General features: G+C 35.3%; 1 protein-coding gene across 1 annotated transcript in view; it reads right to left on the reverse strand.

Annotated features, from left to right (window-relative positions):
* Nucleotides 1-22,359, reverse strand: part of LOC145246851 (Golgi to ER traffic protein 4 homolog) — a 61,712-nt gene extending 39,353 nt beyond the window's left edge. The window contains exons 1-2 of the mRNA XM_080108698.1: nt 22,126-22,359; nt 1,899-1,977 (exon numbers count right to left, since the gene is read on the reverse strand). Coding sequence (XP_079964824.1) covers nt 1,899-1,977; nt 22,126-22,226 — 180 coding nt within the window. The 5' untranslated portion in view covers nt 22,227-22,359. The remainder of the gene's footprint in view (nt 1-1,898; nt 1,978-22,125) is intronic.
* Nucleotides 22,360-27,359: the final 5,000 nt, after the last annotated feature.

Raw genomic sequence — 27,359 nt, forward strand, 5'->3', positions numbered from 1 at the left:
TTTTCCGTTCATTTTGTTTTATTTTTTCCATCACATTCGCTGTTTTTTTTTTGTTGTTTTACTGATTTTTTTTAAAAGAAATTTTAACATCGTTCTCTTATTCTTTATTTTGCATCACGTTCGTTGTTTTTTTTTTAGTATAATATTTGAACAGGGTTATTAGGTTCGCTTATTCTTCATGTTCTATTTCGTTTTCATTTGCCCTCCCCACACACACCTCACCACACAGACAACACCGGGTACCCTCGCTAGTATATTATATAAATTTCATCTGTCTGTATATATATATGTATGTACGTATGCTTGTATGTTTGCCTAAAACTTTCAACAGAGGTGACAGATTTTCACAAGATTGGTATCGTTTTGAAGCTTGACCCTTCGGACGACAAATATTGAAAAATTGGCTAAAAACATTAATTCCTTCACCCTCAACTGGGCAGTTTTCTATAAGGAGCGTCATTTTTTTTTTGCGTCATCATTTTGGCAAGTCATTGTATCGGTTGTAATGACTTTACTAATTTCAACGTTCTGAACTTCCGGTCGCATCATGGAGTAGGGGTAAGACGTCAGGTTTTCTTTCACTTTCTTTTCCGCCTTAGCATCACGGGTTAGAGTCTGCCTTCCTACTACCACTTTCTTTTTTTTTTTTTTTTTTGCTCAACACACACCTCCAAACACCCAGGCAACGCCGGGTACCCAGGCTAGTATAAATTGAAAAGAATGTTTAAAAAACTTTTTCTTTTATCTTTTGATTAGATATGAAACGACACGTTTGAGTTATAAGAAATAAATGGACATTCCCAGAATAAACAGCAAGTATAATTTACATAACGACTTTAAAAGATAGGTTTTAATAAATTATTATAGTAATTCACTATCACTGCATGTAGCATTGCATGGAGACATTCGATGCATATTTTATCCTTGTCAAAGTTTGGAACAGAAAATGTCAAATATAACTAGCAATACACATGGCCAATAAAACGCTTTGGATAATCACAGATTTCAAGGGGTTTCTGCTAAACAGTCATATTTTAAAAACCAAAGCACTTTAAGTCTTTAAAATACCACCGTTTTGTTCAGAAATGAACATACTTTCAAATAAAGTAGTAAATAATAACATAAATTATATATTTTTAGAGTTTTAAGCAAATAAAGTGATAAAAATGTGAACATCATAAAACAGCATTTTCGGTAAGATTTTGTAATGACCCACCCCTGATTTGTAAACACTCATACCGTGTTTCTGTTAAGAATTTTTTAATGAAATTTGGAAATTAGCCAAAAGAGATGTCATTTTTAATAATTTCGAGTGTCTGAAATTCATTTGACCACTCGTTTTTTTGTTGTGTTAAAAAAAAGATTTCAAAACGGAAAATTTTGAAAAGAAATTTTCTTCGGACACTCACTATTAAATAAAACAATCTTTTTACTATGTTTATTTGTTAAAAAAATGATTGGACAGTGTTTTCTCTAGTGGTACGTAGCAATTTAAAAACATAATATTTGAAAAAATCGTTATGAATTTGAATCAAGACTTCTGTAGTATTAGTAATAATAGCAGCAGCAACAGCGATAAGTATGGCATAAACAGATGTTTTGTTTTTGTTCATTTTTATTCCAGATCGATTTTTTTTTTTTTTTTGAAAATCTGGTTATAAAAAAAAATTCTTACATGCTTTTTTGTTATCAACCATACAAATATTTTAGTCTATCTCGTCTCATGTTAAGAATGACTTTCTAAATAACATTATTTCAGTGTGGTCTGTACACTGTACAAGTTCTAATATTAAATATTTTTATCAAAATGGCATATATATTTGATGTCTCTTAATAATGATGTGTGATATCATTGGAGGAGAGGGGGGGGGCTAGATAAGAGTCTGAAAAACACTTACCTGATTGTGTTTCAACAACGTCAGTGAACCAGTGTATAAAAGTTCAAGAGCATCTTCGTATTTCTTTTGGGCGTTGTACCTGAAAAAAAAAAATAAATAAAAAAGTAAGAGACAGGATCGATAAAGCAGCAACCAGGAGACAAGAATGACAACCAACAGAATGAGGTGTGGAGAGGCAAAAAGAAAGCAGATGCCCAACTCCATTTAAAAAAAAAATCTGATAAATTACAGAGTCTGGCTATCATTTTGTTTTGCATTTTTTTAATTTTCTTTATTTGAAGATTGTACCTATTTACTATGCCTCCCCACGGGACAGAGTTAGACACTAGGGTCGTTTTTTAATGTGGAGAAAAGGTACAAAAATAAAAATTGTCTCAGTCGTGAAGGATTTCTCCTCCACCGAAAGAGAACAAGAAATAGAAGAAGATTGTAATGCTGGGTACAGAGCAGCCAAACCAGCTGCCAACATTGTCCTGCTTTTTATTGAAACCAACCGAGAGCTCTTTTTAGTATTCTTGCTGTTACCTTAAGTGCAATTGTCTGGATTTCTTTTGCACTTGGTTCACCAGGAATATTAGTTAGGTAGGACTTCAGGTTCTTCTTCGTAAGTCCTGTAGCACTTATAATAACTGGTATGATTGATATCTCCCTAAGATTCCAGTTTCTTTCCATATCATACATGAGACCTTGATATTTGGTCTGTTTCTCCCTTTCAGCTCTGTTCAGGCCTCCATCATTAAGAACACTCACTTCAACCAAGGTTGCCACACACTTTTTTTTTTTTTTTTTAATTTTCTTCCTTTGAAGATTGTAATACTGGATATGGGGCAACCAAACCAGCTGCCAACATTGTCCTGAAACCAACCGAGAGCTCCTCTTAGTATCCTCGCTGTTCCCTTAAGTTCACCTGTGTCTGATTTGTGTGTGCGTGTGTATTTTAAAATAGGACTTTAAAAAATTAAATTCAATTATCACAGTGCCACTTGGTCATTAAATTATGAATTGAACCAAATTGTTATAAAACTGCTTTAATTAATATGTAGTTTTAATCCATAGAATTGCTGGAACAAATGCGATTCAAGCATGAAACTGAGTTTGAAAAGCTAGTTAAATATGAAAAAAATAAAGACAAGTGACAAATTATTTGCTTTTTAATCAAACTATAATCAAATTAGTGATTTTCAGTGCATGTAGCCAAATGTGGTAATCAAAAAAATAGGAATTTAAAAAAAAAAATTTCTTGATCATGAAGACAAAATTCCACTTCGAGTGAGCCCTTAATTACCCTTATTCGGCTTTTATTCCCATATTTATAAATCTAGACAGGGCTCCATGGACAAATTTATCTTTAGTTGACCTTTGTCGACTAAATATTTTCGTTTACTAGCCAAATAGAAAAGTTACTAGCCAAACCCACATGATTTTTAGAATATGATATCTTCGTTCTGTGTTGTTTTAATAAGCGTAATTCTAAATATACAACAAATTTTATGTTGATACTTGAAACTATAAATATTCTTTCTTCAGATGTTTTTTAAACAGTCTTCGATAAAAAAAATAGTATATTATTCTATTAAACGTTTGTCTAAATAATTTAACTTTGTTCGTTTTATATTTTTTTTAAAAGTTGAAAAGATATTTTTCACTCAGTAGTGAGCTTTGGAAGATTGTCAGTGAAAGAAAAAGATAAGCGTTTCATTATTTCTAGTCGCCACTTTGAAAAATCACTCGCAAATGCGACTGTTTCACTCGCAATGTAAAGTTCTGCTAGACATAATGTACACAATTCAGTTGGCCACTCATAACTGTGCAATGCACTGTTAATGGTGCACGTACCATAGGTTGGCCATCTCTGTTACAGGCAAACACCAAGTTTTCATTATATAATTTTTTTTTTTACATGGTGGTCACCACTTATCAAGGCCCGGAAGCCACTCGGGGATAAAAGTTATTGTGAGTACAGTATTCAATGGGATAGTATTGTAGTAATCGTTAGTATTGTAGATTTGATAAAGTGTCTTACTTAAGGGGGTGGTTTATCAGGAATTTGTTTATGTTGGACTTGAAGACATCCAAGTTGTAGTCAGGTGGGAAACAGGCAGACGGAACAGAGTTCCACAGGCGTGCACTTCTAAGAAAGAAACTTTGTCCATGGAATCTACATTTTGATTTAGGCACAGATAAGGAGTGGGGAAAATTATTGACAGTGGTTTCAGCTAGACGGATGTTTATCGTGAAAGATTGGCGAGGGGGGACCAGAGATTGGAGCTCAGACAAGCACTTGCCACGGAAATAACGATAAAACAAAGACAGGCTCGCAACGTCTCTTCTGTGGGAGAGAGGTTGCAGGGAAGAGAAAAGGGCATCCCTTACTAAGCCACAAAGTCTATTTTGTACTCTGTCAAAGTAGGATAGGCTGTTTTTAGCATCTCCTGCCCAGATGTGGCAGCAGTATTCCATCCTTGGACGTACTTGGCTTTTATATAGATAGAGAATTGCATCAGCAATGAGATATCTCCTGGAGCAGTAGAAGGATCCCACCATTTTCCCAGCAACCTTGGCAACAAACTTGATGTATGTGTTCCATTTCAGATCAAACCTAGAAGCTTGTCAAAACATGGAGCCTCCTCTAGACGAGAGCCATCCATTTCAATTGATGCCTGATGAGGATCAGAGCATTGATGATGTAAAGATAGGAGCTTGGTTTTAGATTCATTAAAAGTAACCAGCCACCTCTTCCCCCCCACTGTACTACGTACTCAAGATCAGAGGAGAGAACTTTGTCCTTTACGGCCTTTGATGTGTTGCCGTAGATGGTCGTGTTATCAGCATAGATGTCAACAAATGATTTAAGTGTGTTTTGGGAGATCATTGATGTAGATCAGGAAGAGAGTTGGGCCCAGAATGGACCATGAGGGACTCCAGCATTAATACTCTGGGCCTCTGATTGCTGCCCATCAACCATTACTCTTATGAGTCTATCAGAGAGAAATGATTTAATTATTGAGAAAACATTTCTAGTTATACTGTAGCTGGAAATCTTGTGAAGTAGGCTCTTATGCCATACCTTATCGAAGGCCTTTGATATGTCAAGAGCAATTTCCCTAGAAAGGAAGCCTTTGTCAAGAGATTCACTAATCCTATGAGATATAACTATTAGCACATCTGCAGTAGATCAAGCAGAACGGAAACCATATTGCATGTCACTAAGAAGGTTATTTCTGCTGAGGTGGTTGACTACTACTCTATTTAATGTGGATTCCAGCAGCTTACTCATGACACACAGGAGACTTATTGGTCTATACTGAGAGGGGGATTACTTATCACCTGAATTCTTAAATACAGGGCATACTGATGAGGTTTTCCAGAGTGTTGGGAAGCACTTCTTAAGGCAACGCTTAAACAGTTTTGTAAGTAGGGGGGGGCAAGTTCTGGTCGAAGCTTTTTCAACACTATAATTGGAATGCTGTCAGGGCCAGTTGTTTTACTGGAATCAAGGTTCTTGATTAGCTTGGCGACCTCACGCACAGATATTTGCATGTTGCATAGCGTGTTGTCTGTTATAGGAGGAAATACAGGGAGTTGATGGCCTTCATCACATAGGGTAAAATTAGCGGCAAAGTTCTTGGCAAATAGTTTGGCCTTGTCTGATGCTGACGAGATGACCTAAGATCCATTGATGGTTGGGATAGAATGCACGCTCCTGTTCAAGATCCTGTTTGCAATTTGGCAAAACTGATGGGAACCAAGCTGCTGCTCAGCTATTTTGGATTTAACGGACTGAGCGTATAGCTCTCTTGCATTTTTTTATTACTCTTTTACAGTTGTTGCTGGCACTCCTGAAAGCAGCTTTAGTCCCAGTACATCTATTACGTTGGTAGCTATGGAAAAGTGATTACTAGAAATAGTGACAGAGTTTAAGTAAAAAAAAAAAACTTATGAGGTGTCGTCAGTAAGTTTTTTTTTGTTTGTTTTTTTTTTTATTGCATTTACACCCCAAACAAGGCACAGTGCCATTTTGATGTAGGGGGCCAACTATCTGGAACATAATTTGTAGGGGTACTAAGTAGGGAATTGAGCAGCAAGATGTCGGTTTGCATTACACTGAAACTTCTGCATGCCAGTACAATCAGGAAAGCAGAAACGTGGAAGGGAATTCCCAAGTCTAGCAGTCGTAGGGAAGAAACTATTAGAGTAGGTTTTCTTGCATCTCGGGATTTCTACTGTGTAGGGGTGGGATTTTGCTGCCTGTCAGATTTGTCAGGGGTATTTCTGTGGAAGTGGCACAAGGGCTTGTAGTTTGTTGGAGCATCCACCATTAAAATACTTGTAAAACAGGCAGAGGGATGCAACAGACTTTCTTTTTTTTTTTTTTAACAGGCATTTAAAACTGTCGTAGACTCTTGAAAATTCAGTATGTTAGTGCTGTACATCTTAGGAGTAACTGACCAATTCTTATGATTTTAGGTTCAAATGAACAGTTACAGCAGGAATTGGAATACACTCTACTAAAGTCCAATTGTCACAGCTGGTTAATTTCAAAAATGCAATCTGGATGTGAGGACATTTTAGAAGAACGATATGCAATAAAATTCTGTTTTAAACCTGGAAAAAATGTCACAGAAATGTATGGAATACTTCAGACTGCTTTTGGACCATCGTCTATGAATCGAGCACCAGTTTTTGAGTTTCAAGGAAGGCAGGGTGTTTGTGAGGGATGATGAGAGGTGTAGGAGGAGTAAGGAAGTCCGAACACCAGAGTTGATCGCCCAAATAAAGAATTTCATGGACAAAGACTGTCGGGTGTCTATAGAAACAATAAGTGCACAGTTTTTTTTTTTTTGTTTTTTTTTACACAGTGGTCACCACTTAACAAGGCCCGGAAGCCACTCAGGGATAAGGGTTATTGCAAGTACATTACATTAGTGTGGAGATTTGATGAAGTGTTTACTTAAGGGGGTGGTTCATTAGGAATTTGTTAACGTTGGACTTGAACACATCCAAGTTGTAGTCAGGTGGGGAGCAGGCAGACGGAACAGAGTTCCACAGGCGTGCAGTTCTAAGAAAGAAGCTTTGTTCATGGAATCCACGTTTTGATTTAGGCACAGATAAAGAGTAGGGGAAATTTTTCACAGTGGATTCAGCTAGACGGGTGTTTTTCGTGAAAGACTGGCGCGGGGGGGGGGGGGGGGGGACCAGAGATTGGAGTTCAGATGAGCACCTGCCATGGAAGTAACGATAAAACAAGGATAGGCTCGCAACGTTTCTTCTGTGGGAGAGAGGTTGCAGGGTAGAGAAAAGGGCATGCCCCACTAAGCCACAAAGTCTATTTTGTACTCTGTCAAGGCAGGATAGGCTGTTTTTAGCAGCTCCTGCCCAGATATGGCAGCAGTATTCCATCCTTGGACGTACTTGGCTTTTATATTGATAAAGAATTGCATCAGTAGTGAGATATCTTCTGGAGCGGTAGAAGGATTCCACCATCTTTCCAGCGACCTTGGCAACAGACTTGATGTACGTGTTCCATTTCAGATCAGGAGTAAAGGTCAAACCCAGAAGCTTGTCAAAACACGGGGCCTCTCCCAGACGAGAGCCATCCATCCCAATTGATGCCAGATGGGGATCAGAGTTTGATGTCAATGTGGGAACTGTACACACAATTATTCGCAAGGAACTGAAAATGCAGGAGATTTGTGCAAAGTTTGTCCCAAGGATGCTAAGAGAAGATGAGAAAGAAAGACGTTGTCATGAGAACAGGGAGATGGTTGAGCTGATCAATTCAGATCCCTATAGTTCAGACCTTACTCCCTGTAACTTTTAGTTATTCTTTAAGCTCAAGGAAAACCTTAGAGGCTGTCATTATTAGAAATGAGGAGATTAAAGAGGCTGTGACGTGGGTCATTGACACACTCACATAGGGTCTTCCAGAAGTTGTTGGAACGGTATCAATGCATTGCAACCGGAGGAAATTACTTCAAAAGGGATTAGTTTTATGTGTATACTATCAATAAAAGTGCCCATATGAAAAAAGTCTGGAAACTTATTGAAAGACATTTTGTCATATTAAATGGTTGTAAAAGAAATTAAAAAGAATATTAAAAATGCAATAAACTTGCTTCTCATCCTTTCTTTTTTTTAGCTTCGTTATAAGTTATATATAAAAATAAAAATTCTTTGCAGTGGTGCTTGTTGGTTGGTTTTTGTTATGAATGTCTTTTTTTTTTTATTACATTTTCACCCCAAACAAGGCACATTGCCACTTTGGTGTAGGGGGCTACTATCAGGAGCAGCAACTACTGGGGCACTATGTTGGGATTTGGGCAGCAAGATGTAGGTTCACGTTACACTTGAACTTCTGCATGTCAGTACAGTTAAGGAAGCAGGGACCTGGAATGGAATTCCAGAGTCTAGCGGTTCTGGGGAAGAAACTATTGGAGTAGAAAGATCTTTTACATCTAGGGATCTCTACTGTGTGGGGGTGGGATTTAGCTGCCTGTCGGATTTGTCGAGGGTGTCTACGTCGTGGGGGCACAAGTGTCTGCAGTTCTTCAGATCATTCACCATTAAAATACTTGTAGAACAGGCAGAGGGATGTAACGTTTCATCGATGGGACAGAGGCTGAAGCTTAAATGCCAGTTCAGGGCCTATCAGATTGGTGACTCTCTTTTGAACCTTGTCTAGGAGCGAGAGACTAGCAGCAGATGCACCAGCCCAAATGTGACAACAATACTCCATACATGGGCGAATAGTGGCCTTATAGAGGTACAGGATACTTTCAGGTGTCAGTAGTTTTCTAGCACAGTAGAGAGAGCCTACCTTTTTCGCAGCGGCCCTGGCAATATTTTCAATATTATTGTTCCAACTCATGTTTCCTGTGAACGTTAGGTCAAGCAGTTTGAAAAATGTACTCTCAGACAGGGAGTCACTGGCCATTGCTATTGGTGGCAGAGAAGGTTTCTTGTAACTATGGAAGGAAACCAGTTTAGTCTTGGCAGCATTGAATGTGACCATCCATTTATGTCCCCATTCCACTACAGATTGGAGGTCATCCTCTAGTGTTTTTGCCATTTCTTTAGTTATGTGTTCATTTGTTTTCCTGCCATGCCTGTTATAGAGTGTGGTGTCATCTGCATATATACCCATCTCAGAGGCAGTTTTGTCGGGGAGGTCATTAATAAATATCAGGAACAATAGAGGTCCAAGGATAGATCCCTGAGGCACTTCCACATTTATATCACACTGTTTAGATGTACGACCGTCAAGGACAACCTGGATTTTTCTCTTATCTAAGAAGGATTTAATTATGTTAAGTATTCTACCAGTGATACCGTATGATTTAATTTTCCTGAGGAGACCCTCATGCCATACCCTGTCACAAGCCTTAGATATATCTAGAACTACCGCTCTGCCCTCCTCCGCTTTGTCCAGTGAATGGTATATACGTTCAGAGATTACAGTGAGGATGTCAGCTGTGGAACGGGCGTGTTTAAATCCATATTGTTTGTCAGTCAGAAGTTTAGCATCTGTAAGGTGCTGAACTAGAGCATGGTTAATTATGGTCTCAAATATTTTGGCAAAAAGTGGGAAGAGGCTAATGGGGCGATAATTTGATGGGTCAGTTCTTTCGCCAGAATTCTTGAATACTGGTACAACAGAAGCAGTTTTCCAACAGCCCGGAAAGCATGATTCATTAAGGCATTTGTTGTAGGAGAGAACTGGAGCTACTTCGGCTGAACACTTTTTTAATAGCACAGCTGGGATGAGATCAGGTCCACATGCTTTTGAAGAGTCAAGGGTTTTTATGATAGCGTGTACCTGAGCCGGGGTGATTTTTAGATCGTCTAGTGTGGCGTCTGTCTGCAAAGGAAAGTCAGGCAGGGGGTGGTTGGAAGGGTCCAGTGTGGAGTTCGAGACAAACCAGCTGGCAAACATATTAGCCTTGTCAGTTGCTGAGCAAACAACCTCGTGATTGTTGGTTAGTGGGGGAATTGTTGATTGCCCATTATTTACTACACTGTTGTAGATTTTCCAGAAGTCACGATTTCCTAATTTTTGTGCTTCAATGCGTTTTTTAGTGGTTTCAGTAAATTCTCCCTTAGCTGTCGCTGTTTCTTTCTTAACATTACTTCTAGCTTCTATATACTTCTGTTTGTTTGAACTGGACTTATGTCGGTTAAATCTGCGGTATGCATGCTGCCTTTGAGCAATGGCAGTTGCGCAAGTCGAAGTAAACCATTGGGGAGAGTGGGGATTGCTATAAAATTTCTGCATGGGAACATGTGCTTCAATTGCTGTTTTTAACCATTCAGTGATCTCATTTGCGCACTGTTCAGCAGGAAGAGAAAAAATATTTCCCCATAGGGCATCTCTGATAAGATCTCTGATGGCTTCCCAGTCAGCCTTTTTATAATATCTCGTTTTGAGCACTGGCTCTTCAGTTTTGGGTCTAGAATTTAGGGCGATTTCTACCATTATCACTGCATGGTCAGCATTTCCGAGTGGGCTGTCAGCATTTGTTATACAATCCTCGGGAACTGTAGTCAGAAACAGATCTAGAAGTGATGTGTGTTGTTCTTGCTGGTCAGGGAAACGGGTTGGAAACGTAACCATTTGTGATAGGGAGTGAGATATAGCAAAACTATGTGTTGTGCTGCCCGCTGCCTCTGTGTGAGTAGCAAGAATTAGTTTGTTTTACAGCATATCAATCCTTTTTCGGTTATTTAATGCCAAATCCAGTAATGTCCATAAAAGTTTATTATGCTTCAAGTTCTTTATATCTTCAAATATTTTATGGTGCTTCCGTTTTGAGCTTTGCAGAACATAACTTGAGTTTTGCAACGGAAAAGCGAGAAAAAACAATATCAATGCTTGGTCCATTTTAGGTCTGAAAGTTGGTATCTTCAGACTGCCTAATTTAGTAGCACTAAGATTTTACAAGGAGGAACGAGAGATTGAAATTCAGTCAAGTACTTTTCACAAAAAATAACGATAGAATAGAAAAAAAAAAAAATAGCGTTTTTTCTGTGAGAAAGGTGTTATTAAGTAATTAAATTGTTAGTTTGACACTACCGGTATCAAAAGCAAGGAAAATTGTCAAGTATTTTTTTTTTTTTTCTTTAAATACTAGTGAATGGCAAGGGGGCCCAAGGAGTGGAGTTTTGTTTATTTTTTGTGCTTCTATAGAATTTGAACTGAACCTAACATTTAGGTTAAGGTCAGTTTAGGTTTAAAAAAAAAAAAAAAAAAAAGTTATGTTAAAATTCTATACAAGTATCTTTTTTATTATTTCAATAAAATATTTCATCAATATCTGTCTTGATAATAGTAAAATTCTAATATGGCCGACCCATGTGTTGGGGTTTCATTCATTAAAAAAGTTTTAAAGAATTTTGAATAAAAAAAAAAAAAAAAGGGGAGGTATCTTACCACTAACCATAATTTACTGACACCCCTGACTTGGGATTAGTGGTAGGGAAAATTTTGTTTTTTATCATCTCTTTAAGCCTGAAATTAGTGACCGTCTCCAAAATCGACTACCATTTTTATTTAGCCAAACACGATTAAATAAAGTGACAAAATATTCAGAGATAAATTTTATAATCAGTTTCTATGTTTCAAAATTATGCAGATCGGTTAAAAATTAACTTATTTTAAAAACTTTTTAGTTTGAAATACAAGTAGTGTTGAACCAAGTTAGAACAAGAAAAAAGAAAGCAAACGAGACAATCGTCCAAGAAGTCTCAATATTCGCTCAAAAATTGAGATTTAAACAAAATACAGTACTGATGCAGAGATGGTAGCATGCTAAAATAATAACATTTAGAAACCTATTCTTAATATGGGTGGGAGAAAGTGTTTTGTCTGTATTTTCATCTAACAATTTAATAAATAAAAAAAATATTGTAAAACTTAAAAATACTAAATAAAAATTTTTAAAAAAAGCGCAGTAATTTCTGAATAAATACTGGTGGAAACCCACCAAATAAATGACATGGCCTTTAAATGGATTTTTATCAATATTTTGTTTCGAATTTTGAGCAATTATCAAGACTCCTTCAGATGATCGTTTCATGTCGGTTATTTTTATTGTTCTAACTAAAGACTCAGCACTACTTCTATTTCAAAATAAATAAACACTTTAAAGTTAAACACAAAAATTCAAATAAATAAAAGTATCTAAATTGGCAAACGCAAGCGTGACCAACGTAAATAGATGATATTTTCATCTAAAAGTCATGTAACTTGCTGACATCACAAAATAAAGTAGAGCAGTCACGGTTAGGTGATAAACAACTATTGCTATTTAATTGCTTCCCCATGAGAGCAAAATGGGACACAAAGTCGTTCTTAATGTGTGTAGGAGGAGGGGACCAGCTCTCCAAAAAAGGGCATTCTGGAAGTAGGCAAAAATAAAAATTGCTTTAGTATAAAAGGGTTTCTCTTTCCGCACAAACTAAGGACAAATTAAGTGTAGCATCAGAACAGATACTACACTTTGATCTTGAGGGATTTATGAAACTGGTCCAAAAGTAACTGCATTTTTTTTGTGCAGTATGCACTTATGTTACCGTTCATAACTTTATGTGCATGTGTGTATATACATATATATTAAAAAGTTGACTCATGTCCAGGTAACCTACATCTAAAATTTCAAGTGTTTAGGCCCAAAATTGGCAGAGGAGGTTGGTAGAGTAACTTTAACCTCTTGGCAGCCAAATTCTCGCCCAAAAACTGATTAAAAAGCTTGCTGCATGTCTAAATACCCTTTATGTAAAATTTCAAATGTTTAGACCCAAAATTAGCTGATAGAGACAGCAACGGTCAAATCTTTTGAACTTTGACCCCTTGGCAACCAAATTTTTGGCCAAAAACTTTCCCTATGTCTGAATACACTTTATGTAAAATTTCAAGTGTTTAGACCAAAAATTGGCTGAGAGGTCAAATTTTTTTTTAACTTTGACCCCAATTTTGACCCCTTAACATTATTGTTTTGGACTCAAATCAAATTAAAAAGTTTGATCCATATCCAAGTAATCTACATCTAAAATTTCAAGTGTTTAAACCCAAAATTGGTGGAGGAGTTTGGTAGCATTTACAAAGGTCCAATCCTTGAACTTAGACCCTTGACAGTCAAATTTCTGGCCGAAAAATGATTAAAAAGATTTTCCCTAAATCTCAATACCTTTCATATCAAATCTCAAGTCCGTAGACTGAAAATTGAGAGAGTAGTTTGGTAGGGAAATGTAGACACACAGACAATTTCACTTTTATAGATATATAGATCGGCAGGGGGAAGTACAGAGTAGTTACAAAACACCCTCTCAGATAATGTGGCCTAGCGGATCAAACAAAAACTCACCAGTTCATTTCTAGGGTTACTCAGGTTTGGTATGAACGAATATAAGTTATATTTTCACCGACAAGTAGTTATGATATTAAGATCTTCATTATACAATGTATTTCTTATTGTTTTCACTAGTCACCATTCTTAATATGGGGAGGGGGTGTTTTGTATTGTTTGAAGCGTGTATGTTGCATAGCGTCTTATGTAACAAGAAATGGCAGCTACTTTAACTTGAAAGTACATGGGATTATAAATAATCAAAAAAATTACTTGCCCGCGACAAATTTCAGACAGTACCTAAATACCCATAAAAATCAACTTTTTAAAAGTTAAGTCTTCATTTGGTCCTCCAGTTCACAACGACCAAATAATCCTTGTAACGGCAATCTATTGCCTAACTGTAGTCATTGTACTTTATTCTATGACGTCACAGCTTGTGTGACTTTAATGGAAGGGTCTTCTATTTAAGTCAGCCACACTTGAATAAAAAAGTGTGTTTAACCCTAAAATTGGCAAACCGGAAAAATTTTACCCCCACTTTCTATTTTAAAAAAAAATTTTTTTTTTTTTTTCAACAGATCATTACCAAATGGACACTAGTCAACCAGATTATAAAAAATTAAAAAAATTTTTTTTAAAGTTTAAAAAGTCAGTATTTAAATATTTGGGTTTGTATTACTGTACACAAATTCGAAAAAGTTGTCAAAAAAACAAATATATAACAAATAAATGTTATCAAAGGCAAGATAAATTACTTTTCTACCTAACTGGATATATTTTTCGTGTTTTTATTCAATGTAACATGTTTATTCAGCTCGAAAAACATACAGTGTTTACCGATGTATTGGAAAATTCAAAATGGCGCCTGACTCTTTTTAACACGGTAAGTTCAGGAAAAGGTGTTATAAATAATAAACTAGACAAAATAATGTTAGAAATTCGCTCAATATATGTTACCGTGGCATAAGTTGATATATATTCTGTGTTTTTTTAATAGTATTTTATCTAGTTTATTATTTATAACACCTTTTCCCAAACTTACCATGTTAAAGAGAGAGTCGGGCGCCATTTTGAATTTTCCAATACATCGGTAAACACTGCATGTTTTTCGAGCTGAATAAACGTGTTACATTGAATAAAAACACAAAAAATGTATCCAGTTTGGTAGAAAAACTTATCTTGCCTTTGATAACATTTATTTGTTATATATTTGTTTTTTTTGACAACTTTTTCGAATCTATGTGTACAGTAATACAAACCCAAATATTTGTAGAAAGTGCTGTTTTTAATGCAATGTTTTAGTAAATCAATCACCCATTTTAGACCAAATTTTGTGAATTTAGCCTTTTTTTATTTCGCTTTTTAAAATAATTAAAAAAAAAAGGCTGAACTGCTTAAAAAAGGCTAAATTCACAACATTTGGCCTAAAAGTGTCGAGTTGTAAAATAACGTTGCATTAAAAACTGACCATCCCTACAAATATTTAAATATTGACGTTTTTGGGGGGTTTGTTTTCATTTTTTTTTTTTTTTAATAATCTGGTAGACTAGTGTCTATTCTATTGAAAAAAAAATAAAATATATACAGTGGGGGCAATATTCTTTAAGTTTTGAAAAAAGAAAAATAAAATAAAAATATACAGTGGGGGCAATATTCTTTAAGTCCGCCCTAAATTTTATGAAATTCCCCTTTTTGTACTTGTGCAGTTTACAGACCACACTTTTTATGATTACGATTTTCAAGTTGAAATCAATTTTTATGGTATCTTTGATTTATCAAATTGTCAGATGAAAATACAGAATAGTTAACAAAGCCTCTCTCTCGTCGTGTTAAGGATGGCTTTCTAAATAATGACGTTATGGTAATCCGGCATATTCCTCGAGACAAGATTGGTAAAAATACTCCCTAACCCTATATCTAGCAGTGTCAGAAATTTCGTGAAAACTATTGAATAATTTCACCCGCCATCTTTCGAAGCTTATAACTCCTCGGAAAATGTCATTCAAGCCCTAATTTTTTTTTTTTCAATTAAAGGAGCAAGGACCAAGGTTTCATTAAAAAAAAAAAAACACAAAAACAAACGTAGGTTTTTTAAAAAAAAAAGGTTTTAAATTTCGGACTTTACAGGTAAATTTCTACTTTTTTTTGTTTTTAAATTTGAATATATTATTTATTGATCTTTTATCTTCAATTTGTGATATATAAAACTTTGGTACATAAATTAATTATTTACTTTTTAATAGACATTTCAAATTTAGAATTAAAAAAAAAAACGTTTGTCTAAAATATTATATTCGGTTTATTGGAAAGAGCATAAAATTTCACATTGACCCTGAAAATATCGTAAAAATAGAATCAATAGAAAAATTTTGATAGATTTTTAAAGTTTAAAAATTGAAAAATACTGAACTCGTAACATACAATTAATTTCATTACTGTTTTTTTTAAAATATTTCTATTACTTTTTATACAACTTTAATAGTTTATTTTGGAAGTATAATCCTTAAAGAAAATAAACAACCCACTTTTAAAAGAGAAATTACGAGTTTTTTATATTTTATTTGCGGTTTCGTGTTAGAGGTGTCAAAAATTCCTACAAAAATTCTGATACACCTACCCTATATCACATAAAAGGAACCAAATTTCTCTAATCACCAGTATGTTACTATGTAAACAGTTTTAAATACGAAAAACATACGCAATATAAACAGAACTTTTTTTTAAATAATAAACACTTTTTGGTAATTTTAAAGCAATATACTGTGAGAAATAAGCATGCTCCTCATTGGTCGGTTTATCTGCCGACAATTTTGTTTGAACCATTCAGATTGCTTGTTATTCACTAACTGCAGAGGATGTGCTTGGCGCCAAATTTATCCTTTCAGATCACCAGATTCGATACAGACACAAATTGGAATGGACGATCGAATTCTCACTCGAGGCTTGTAGACTCAAATCACTTTGTCTCATTGAGACATTTTAATGTCCTAATATGGGACGAAATGTTATCATCTGCAAACACCAATGCCCTTATGTTGGGCAATTATTATATTATTGCACGCTGTTGTGTCCTGTGAATAAATTGGCTTTCATCATTGCAATATAATGTCTGTCAGAGACGAAATTAAGGTCTACAGTTTGACCGGTCATTTGTTCGCCATTTGGACAGTTATCTACAGTGGACTCCTCGAGGCAACCCAACTTGCAATAACCATCTTGGAAGATATCACTCAACTCTTCGACCTGTGCAGCGTTCTTCATCGGCAGAATTTTGTACCCAGCTTTTATCGAAGATGAACTATTACCCCCTTGGGGTGTTACCAGCCCATTACGGCAGATAGCTGAAGATAATACATCTTTTGCAACTTCGATCTTTTTGCTTTAATAAAATTTACGTTAAAGTTTAAAAAGTGAGCTTGTTTTAATTCTGATTAGTTTTCTTTCTTTCTGCCAGGGGCAAAACTTATGTGTGGAAATTCTCCACAATACAGGATTTTTTTTTTTTTAAATTTAAAACAATATACTCACATATTTATGAATTACTAGTGGGGGTACCCAGTGTTGCCCAGGTGTTTGGAGGTATAAAAGAAAAAAAAATGTGTTAGTAGAAAGGGATGCTTGAGCCTGCCACACAGAGGCGGAAAAGAAAGTAAAAGAAAACGTGACATTTTACTGCTACGCTACGAAGCCATAGGAAGTGAAAAGCGTTGAAATATAGCGATGTCAATCAAAAAGCTGACTTGCTTTGCTCACATTGGACTTGAAGACATCCAGGTTGTAGTCAGGTTGGAAACAGGCAAACGGAACAGAGTTCCACAGGCGTGCATTTCTAAGAAAGAAGCTTTGTTCATGGAATCTACATTTTGATTTTAGCACAGATAAGGAGTGGGGAAAATTTTTGACAGTGGTTTCAGCTAGGCGGGTGTTTATCGTGAAAGATTGGTGAGGGAGGACCAGAGATTGGAGTTCAGACGAGCGCCTGCCATGGTAGTAACGATAAAACAAAGACGGGCTCGCAACATCTCTCCTTTTTACAAGGTGATCACCACTTATCAAGGCCCGGAAACCACTCAGGGATAAGGGTTATTGCATGTACAGTACGTTAGTATGGAGATTTAATAAAATTGTCTACTTAAGGGGGCGGTTCACCAGGAATTTGTTTACGTTGGACTTGAAGACATCCAGGTTGTAGTCAGGTGGGAAGCAGACAGACGGAACAGAGTTCCACAGGCATGCACTTCTAAGAAAGAAGCTTTGTTCATGGAATCTACGTTTTGATTTGGGCACAGATAAAGAGTGGGGAAAATTTTGGACAGTGGTTTCAGCTAGACGGGTGTTTTTCGTAAAAGATTTGCGAGGGGGGCAGCAATTGGAGCTCAGACGAGCACCTGCCATGGAAGTAAGGATAAAACAAAGATAGGCTCGCAACGTCTCTTCTGTGGGAGAGAGGTTACAGGGAAGAGAAAAGGGCATCACCTACTAAACCACAAAGCCTATTTTGTACTCTGTCAAGGCAGGATAGGCTGTTTTTAGCAGCTCCTGCCCAAATTCTTTATGTTATCTGTGGTGACCATTACTAGTCTCGCATATTTTGGCCGTAAACAAGAAATGAAATGGCCACCACATACAGAATTACATGGCTTATTACCTGGAAAACTACTTGTTTGCTATCTAATTTTAAAATTGTTCGCCAAAGATTACTACACCATGTGAGAAGGCAGTTTGGTACGCGAGCGCACATTTCACGGCCTTCGTTTATGCTCGCGCATAAGACATTTGAAATAAATTTTCAAAAAAAAAAATATATGGTTAATTTTTTTGTGTTGTAACAGTTTTTTATGCTTTTTAATTGATCTAAAAAATTAAGTTTTCACAAACAGTTTACAAGAACACTATGTTTTTCGTTATTTTGGGGCGGAGGTATTCAATTATAGAATTTGTGTAGTTTAACAGGTGCATCTGTAGTTTGTTTTTCCGTAAGTAACATGCCGGACATACATTTCAGTAAGAAACCAATCGCGTGTAGCATAAACGAAAGTGGTGAAATGGCGCAAAGTAGTCCCAGGGTTTAGGGGTTCATACCATACAAACGGTAAATTTGCAATGGGTTTGATTATCAGATTCGTTGTCAGTAACCTCGAATATCCCTAGAAAACCAAATTAGAGTGGTCGGTGTTCTGTTTTAGCGTAAAGTAATATTTACTTCATATTCTTTTAAAATTGAAAATTTCGAAAAAAGGTTATATTGTATGTATCCGTTTTGGACTGAAGATCTCTGAAAAAAAATTTCATTTAATTTGATCGTGTAGTTTTTTTTTTTTTACAGCGGAAAAGCACGTTTTTATGAGAGCGCGTTAAAGTCAGCCATCTTGAAATTTTTTGAACACGCCATGGGAAGATAACTCCATGTAAAGCGCCGACACTCCATCTTAAATACTAGCTTTTCTTCCTAAAAATCGAACCTTTTGCTCAGTATCATAAATTGTTTTTTCGCTGTAAAAAAGAAACTACTTGATGAAATTAAGTGAAATTATTTTTCGGAGAACTTTGTTCCATAACAGATACATACAGCATAACCTTTTCTCGATATTTTCATTTTTTAATGTCTTGATTAAACTGTACAAATACCAAAAATATTTCTATATGCATGTGAGATGGGTCTTAAAGTAATATCGACGAATCCAGTAAATTATACTGCTGAAGAAATTGCATTTGATTCGACGCCAGAGAAATTCCTGTAGGTATTAATTTCAAACATGGGATTATATTGTTTTAAGTTTTTTTTTAAAGTCCTATGTATTGCTTAAAATAAAAAAGCGTTTATCAAAAATAAAAATAAAAGTTCTGTTTATATTGAGTAAGTTTTTATTTTTTTAAAACTGTTTACATAGTAACATACCAGTGATTAAGAAAATTTGATTCCTTTTATGTGATATAGGTTAGAGAGTATTGTCTCCTATCTCAAGGAATATGCCGGATTACTAAGTGCTTGTGTAGATTTAAGACACATTTCAGGTGAATGCATTATGTACTTACATGTCATGTCAAAATTAGTATAAATTTTAAAAATTGATACTCATGCACTTATTGATCCGTGCTGAAATAATTGTTATTATTTTGAAAGCTATTCTTAACATGGGGACGGGAAGGTGTTGTGTACTTATTCTGTACTTTCATCTAACAATTTAATAAAAACAGACATCATAAAACTTTAATTAAACTTGAAAATACCATTTTAAATCAATAAGTGCACTAGCACCCAAAAATTTATAAAACTAATCCAGAGATGTGAATATATGCGTTTTTAACACACACACAAAAGAAAAAAAAAGAAATCATCCACAATTACATTGTGGGATTTTTTTTTTTTTTTCATTCCAAACAAGGCACAGTGCCACTTTGAAGTAGGGAGCTACTATGGGGGATATAAGTTCCAGGGATATTATGAAGGGAGTTGAGCAGCAAGATGTCTGTTCACATTACACTTGAACTTCTGCATGTCAGTACAGTTGGGAAAGCAGAATCCCGGAAGGGAGTTACAAAATCTAGCAGTTCTGGGGGAGAAACTATTTGAGTAGAAGGCTTTCTTACACCTAGGGATCAGTGTAGGGGTGGGATTTAGCTGCTTGTCGGGTTTGTCGGGGGTATTGACATCGAGGGGGGTACAAGTGCTTGTAGTTCGTCAGAGCATTCACCATTAAAATACTTGTAGAAAAGGCAGAGATGCTGTCGATATTTCCTACCGACGAGTGGGGGGGGGGGAAGAAAAGACGTTTAGCTTGCAACGAAAAATTACCTCGTTGCTTACAAGCAAACGTATTCTTGTAAATATAACGCACTGTTAACAGTTGTCGTACCGGTCTGATAGATCTCTAACAACGACAAGAACAATCTACAACAACAAGAAGCCTACAAAGGTGACTCTTTTTATAGTCTCAATCTCTCGTTCAGCGAGATTGAAACAAGACTGGAATGTCTATTTAAGCTATAAGGAATAGACATCCTATTTTCTTCATTAACAAACACCAGGCCGGGCCGTTCACAGCCAGGAGTGTCTTTCCCTTCCCACTGAGCCACCCTCGGTAAGTCAATCAATTTAATTATCACAATGCAACATTTCGTCGATGGGACAGAGGCTGAAGCCTAGATGACAGTTCAGGAGGACCTATCAGGTTGGCAACTCTCTTTTGAACCCTGTCCGGGAACGAGATACTAGTAGTAAATGCGCCAGTCCAAATGTGACAATACAAACGGTGGCCTGGTAGAGGTGCAGAATACTTTCAGGCATAAGTAGCTTTTGTAAGAAATTATTTCTCACATCCCAGTTTACTCCTTGCAGAGGCAAAAGAATCCACAAATACAAAAGCCATACCTTTCAAACTCAAAATTTATTCAAATGTAACAGCAATGAAAGTTTGTTGGTTCTGGGGTTGTCCATTTGCAAAACGGTAGCCAGTTTTGCCTCTATTGCATAGACCCAGTAGTAACTCCTATTGTCAGAGTAGTAGTTAATAGTTCCTCAAAAGGATCCATCTTTGTTCATGGTAGACTCGAAGGGAATGTTGGCGCCTATAATTACGCATAATGCGAGTCACTTCGGACTAGAGTTGAATTGAGATAAGATCCAATATTTGGTAAATAAAATGTGAAGAAATGATCCTGTAATTAGGATAATTTCAGCAATATAAAATTGTCTCTGCTTGTAGAGATGTGATCCTTTGTTCACCAACAGTTTGGTGATACAGCATGAAGATATTGACGTAGCTCCCTTCTTTCGTGGGAGCTGCTGATAATGAGTCCATCCCGTTGCCGAATCTCTGCGTGGACTGAAAAATAACGCATGATACAAAAAGCGCACCAAGCAAATCACCTGAGACATCCAAAATTAACCAATGACGGCCGACCACTAAACTGTGTGGGCGGCTGAACAAAAAGAAATGCCGAATGTAAATGGAATTTCTCATTTTCTAGCACAGTACAGAGAGCCCATCTTCTTCGCAGCGGGCTTGGCAATGCTCTCAATAATAAGCGCCTTTTTGTCGACCATGTTTGTTGTCGGTTTAACTTACCAACTCGACACTATTTGCTTTTCAAACTGAATAAAAAGCTTTAAAATACGTTAAAAACTCACAAAACTTATCCAGGTAGGTAGAAGAGTAACTTATGTTTCCTTTGGTAACATCTGTTATATATTTGAATATTTTACTTTTTTCCCCGTTTGTTGGTTTTTTTCTTCTAAATACCCACCCTTTTCGGGTTTGTATTACTGTACACGTAGATTCGAAAAAGTTGTCAAAAAACAAATATATAACAAATAAATGTTATCAAAGGCAAAATAAGTTACTTTTCTACCTAACTGGATAATTTTTTAGTGTTTTTATTTAATGTAACATGTTTATTAAGCTCGAAAAACAGTGTTTACCGATGTAATGTACTGGAAAATTAAAAATGGCGCCCTACTCTCCCTTTGACACTTGGGAAAAGGAGTTATAAATAAAAAACTAGACAAAATAATGTTAGAACCCCACCGAATATATGTCATCCTATATCACGGTAACATATAGAGCGAGTTTCTAACAGTATTTTGTCTAGTTTTTATTTTTAACTCCTTTTTCCAAACTTACCGTGTGAAAGAGAGTTGGCCGTCATTTTTAACATTCCAATACATCGGTAAACACTGTTTTTCGAGCTGAATAAACATGTTACATTAAATAAAAACACTAAAAACATATCCAGTTAGGTAGAAAAGTAACTTATCTTGCCTTTGGTAACATTTACTTGTTATATATTTGTTTTTTGACAACTTTTTCAAATCTATGTGTACAGTAATGCAAACACCCCTTTTTTATATAAATTTTAAAAATAAAAGAAAAACATTTTACCTGAAATATAAAGTCCTGTACATTTGGTGAGCTTCATAGAAATTGTTTTCGTCCACGCATGCCTGACATTTGGCCAAAACACGACTCACACCCGACCGCATCTTGGGATTAAATACTGGGATTTATCCAATTCTTTGGATATATTAATTATATTTAGTTAATTTGAGCTCTTGTTTAGTCTTAAAATTTATTAACTTGAGATTTTAAATTGAAAAAAAAAATCGACTTCTTTATATTTACAACTGAACAAACATCTAAAGAATTCAAACCTTGTTTAGTAAAAGGTATTAATATAATAATAATAATAATAATAATAATAATAATAATAAAGTAAGGTACCCAGGTAATAAATCTACAAATAAAATATTTTTTCTATAAATAATTTAATTTTTAAGGCTTTTCTTTTTTTTTTTTTTAAAAAAAGGAAAAAATCCGATTTGGCGAGAAAAATGGAGCAACTTTGAATTAACTTCTAAACATTCTTGCGTTTGTTTCGATATATTACTCGTTTGCTTGGAGCGTGGATATCTAAATGTACTTTCTTTTTTTTTTTACCCTCGTACTAATCTTGTTCAATCCGGGTCGATTGATAAAATGTCCAGGATGGACTATTTTTTTAATTTTCCGACCAGCAAACAACACGACGTAGAAGAAACGGCCATTACTCCCTCATCAATCCGCCATTACATTATTTCCTACTGCGCATGTGCGACAAATGGCGGCCACTTCCGGTCTCTAAAAATACTTTTCATTAAAACATGTTTTTTTGTGTGTGTTGCTTTATTTATTTTAAATTTCCAAAAAAAAAAATAATGGCAAAAATATTTTTTATTTAATTTTATCATGAAAATATTATTTTCATAATAAAACAAACATTTAAAACATTTAGTTTAAATAAATAAAACATTTTTTTAATTAATTTCATTTTAAAAATAATTCTTTATATTTTTTATAAAGAATTATTTTTGAAATCTAATAAAAATTGTTTTTATTTAATCATATTCATTTTAATAAAATTTCAAGAAATAAAATAAAAAAAACAAATTGGAATTCGTTATAGGTTTTTAATATAAAGAATTATTTAAAAGTCAAAGCATTTTAATTTTATTTTTAGAATTTCATTAATTATTTTATTTTATTTTATTAAAATATTTTTTATGTGAAAAATTATCAAAGGTATTTTTTACTTTTGTAAAAACTAAAATTTTTATTAAAATAAACAATTGAAATTTTATTAAGATAAAATAATAGTTCTTTATTAAAAAAAAACCCAGATTTTTAAAATGATTTGCTATATTAAAAATATAAAGAATTATTTTGTTTTAATTATTTTAAATAGAAGCATATTTTTGATAAATAGTTTAAATAATTTATTCATTTATTATATTAATATTTTTAAAAATAAAAACCATTTTTGTAATTGTTGGGATGCCATCATCCTGCAAAAGAGAAAAAGATTGGGATAACCGTGCACAATGGATGGCGTCACAAAATAATGACATCACCAATAAGACAAAAGAAAGCGGGTGAAAGAGATCATTTTTGGCGTTTTATCTGGTCGAACAAAATACACTTGCCGGTGTTAACTGTAGCATTATTATCGTTATAGATAAATCTCTTAAAATAGTTGTGTATAGGTTTGTGGTTTTCCCTTTTGCCTTCATAGTAACACAAGTAAATAATCCGACATGCCTCAACATAGTACATAAGTTTCTTCAAACAGATTGCCCCGTTCTTCAAACAGCACGCTTTTATGCAGCCCAGGATCATCTAATTTGCATACAAACGGTGAGATTGTCAGTTTGTTTTTTCTATTGTTAAGCAATTGAACTTTACACTTAGGCGTTTCTGAGGTGAGCGATTTGTGCACTTACCATAATTTTCACACTTACCATAATTTTCACACTTACCATAATTTTCACACTTACTACAATTTTTTTTGGCCAAGATCAAAGTGTAGTATCTGTTTTTTAGATGCGGCACTTCCATTTCTCGGTCTCTTTCAGTGGAGGAGAAATCCTTCACGACTGAGACAATTTTTATTTTTGTACCTTTTCTCCACGTTAAAAAACGACCCTGGTGTCTAACTCTATCCCGTGGGGAGGCATTGTAAATAGGTACGAATTTTGCACTTCCAGGGCTGAATCTGAAGCACATAGAATCAATATTGATGTGCCTCAAGGATCCATTCTGAGATCACCCCTTTTCCTAATCTTCATCAATATGTAGCAGGAGAAGGTCAAGTGTAATGTGAACAAACATCCTGCTTCTCAACTCCCTTCATAATGCCCCTGCAAATTATGTCCCTGATAGTAGCCCCCTACTTCAAAGTGGCACTGTGCCTTGTTTGAGGTGAAAATTGATTAAAAAAAAAATATTTTTTTTAATGGTGATATTAGCAGCAGTAGCACAACAGCAGCAGCAGCAATAACTCACAGTATGTGATTTTGAATCTGTGCTTAATTTCTGAACTCAGCAGTGATTGGTGCAAAAATTGAACTTCCTTTATGCCTTGCCCAATCAGAGATCATCTTTCAGACGAGCTGAATACACCACTGAAGCTGATAAAAGACATTGTCTGCTAGATCCTTCCTATTTCCTTGACCAGGATAAAGCACTGTGAACAATTCCATGTTACTGGAATTAAACCACAAGCTTCTCTTTTTGGACTGCAGCAGAATTAGCAATAACTGAAATGAGGGGAAATACAGAGCTTACCTCGGATACGTCTGTTGTGTTTCAGGCTGAGCGGAAGAGAGAGTTCCAAGATGGCATCCATGGGTTTTTATAAGCGTTGACCCCATGCCATTCTCATAGAATCGCGTCTGCTCTCGCGCGATTATGCAAATATATAATTCCGAGCCACTATAAAGGCATGACGCTGGAAAGCAGTCAGGCAGTCTCCTGCAGATTGTGTGTAGGTGGTTCTGGCGATTGGATTGTTCTTTGTGACGAACCACGTGTCTGCGAGAAGTGAGTTCTTTTTTTACTTGTTTGTGTCTCCTTCTTCTTTCCCTACGTTTATTACAGCCAAGAATTCCCTCTCTTTTAGAGATGGGCGATATTGACTATTTCCTATCTGTGTTCCTGATTTTTTTTTCTTTTTTGTTTTTTGCCTACTACATTTTTGCTTTATGGACACAACAGAAATCCTTGACTTCAAGAAAAAGACCCAAGAATTCAATACAGTGATCACTGCACACAGGTAGACTTAATATAAAACACACACACACACACACACACAGTTCTAACTTTAACACCTGCGTACTGTTATTTACCTTTAGTTTTGTGTATGTTAATTAACAAATTTAATTATTTTGTTTTGTTTTTTTTACTTGGGAGTAACCATTTATCAAGGCCCAAAGGCCACTTGAGGGTAAGGGTTCATGAATGTAAGGTGGTAGTGCAGTAATCGTTAATGGTGTAAATTGGGTAGAATTTGATTATATATGGGGACGGCTCAGCAAGAACTTGTTTACATTGGCCTTGAAGGCCTTTCTTCAATGTTACTTAACATTGTTTAATCTTTAGTTCGCTAATTAACTTTGTTTTCTATTCATTAACTGTATCGGCAATTTCTTGGACTAACGAAATCATTGTTCAAGTATAGTTTTCATGCATTTATTTTTGTTGCTATTATTATTTAAATTAATGTTTTGTTTTTTTTTTCATTTTTAGTTTGTTAATTACTTTGTTTCATTTTCGTAGACAGTATTCATTTTTGCTGTTATTATTATTTAAATTTTTCTTTTTTCATTTTTAGTTTGTTAATTAATTTGTTTTTTTGTTTTGTTTTTTTTTACAAAGGAAGCACCACTTATCAACGCCCAAAGGCCACTCGAGGATAAGGGCTAAAGAATGTACAGATGTCAAAAGGACAATATCATAGTCATCGTTAGAAAGTGTAAATTTGATAAATTGGATTATTTAAGAGGAACGGCTCATCAATAACTTATTTACATTGGACTTTGATGTGTTGCCATAGATGATAGTGTCATCTTCAAAAATAATCTAAGGATGTGATTTGGAAAATCAATTATATAGATAAGGAAGAGAGTTGGACCCAGGTTGGACCCCTGAGGGATCCAGCATTAATACTATGAGCTTCTGATTTTTGCCAATCAACCACTACTCTTATGAGCCTATCAGAGAGAAATGATTTAATAATTGAAAAGACATTTCCAGCTATACCATAGTTGGAGATCTTGTGAAGTAGACCTTTATGCCATACTCCATCAAAGGTCTTTGATATGTCAAGAGCAATTACCCTAGAAAGGAAGCCTTTGTCGAGAGTTTCGCTAATCTTATGAGAAATAACCGTTTCGCTAATCCTATGAGAAATAACCGATACCGATTCTGATACCTATAAAAGTTCTGATTTTTCCAATTCCTGATTCCAATTCCGATTAATCGTTCCAAGACTAATATTTAGACTTGGTTTGTGGCACACTGACTTTCTGGTTGATGACAGTTAGAATTAATAGTTCATTGGGACACTTGACCACAGTTATGACTTTGACACTGTTCAAGGCGTATTGTAGCTCAGAGCAGATGGTGAAATGAATTGATCAACTAGCTGACAAACACAGCCTCGACAGGAGAGATGTAGATGGGGACTATAGCATTTACAAGGTCGAGGATGTCACACATGTACCCAGATTCCAATAATAGATAAATAATAAAACAATAGAAGATGAAGGAATAATTCATGGCACATGATGTTGAGACGGCAAGTTGTCGAAGGAGGGTACATGTGGTGTTACACCCTTCTCTAACAGTATTTTGTTTTTACAAAGAAGTCATCACTTATCAAGGCCCAGAGGCCACTAGAGGATAAGGGTTAATGAGTGTATAGTAGTCAATGGGAAAATGTCGTAATCATCAGTAGTGGAAATTTGGTAAATTGGATTATTTAAGGGTTCGGCTCATCAAAATCTTGTTCACGTTAGACTTGAAGACAACCATATTGTAGTCAGTTGGAAAGCAGGAAAACGGAACAGAGTTCCACAGGCGTGTAGTTTAAGAAAGAAGATTTGTTCATGGATTTTCCATGGTAGGTACTTGACTGAACTTCAAGCTCTGGTTGCCCCTGTAAAACTACTCGCATTGATACCAGCACTGCAAAGAATTCTCATTTCTTCCTTTGCGTATAAAAGAACAGAACTTCCATGAACAGAGTTTATTTCCAAGAATTTCCCACCCGTGGAAGATGTTACTCTGGGAATTTTTTTACA

Source organism: Euprymna scolopes, chromosome 24 (genome assembly GCF_053919585.1).
Source record: "Euprymna scolopes isolate OS-2025 chromosome 24, ASM5391958v1, whole genome shotgun sequence".
Taxonomy (NCBI): Eukaryota; Metazoa; Mollusca; class Cephalopoda; order Sepiida; family Sepiolidae; genus Euprymna; species Euprymna scolopes.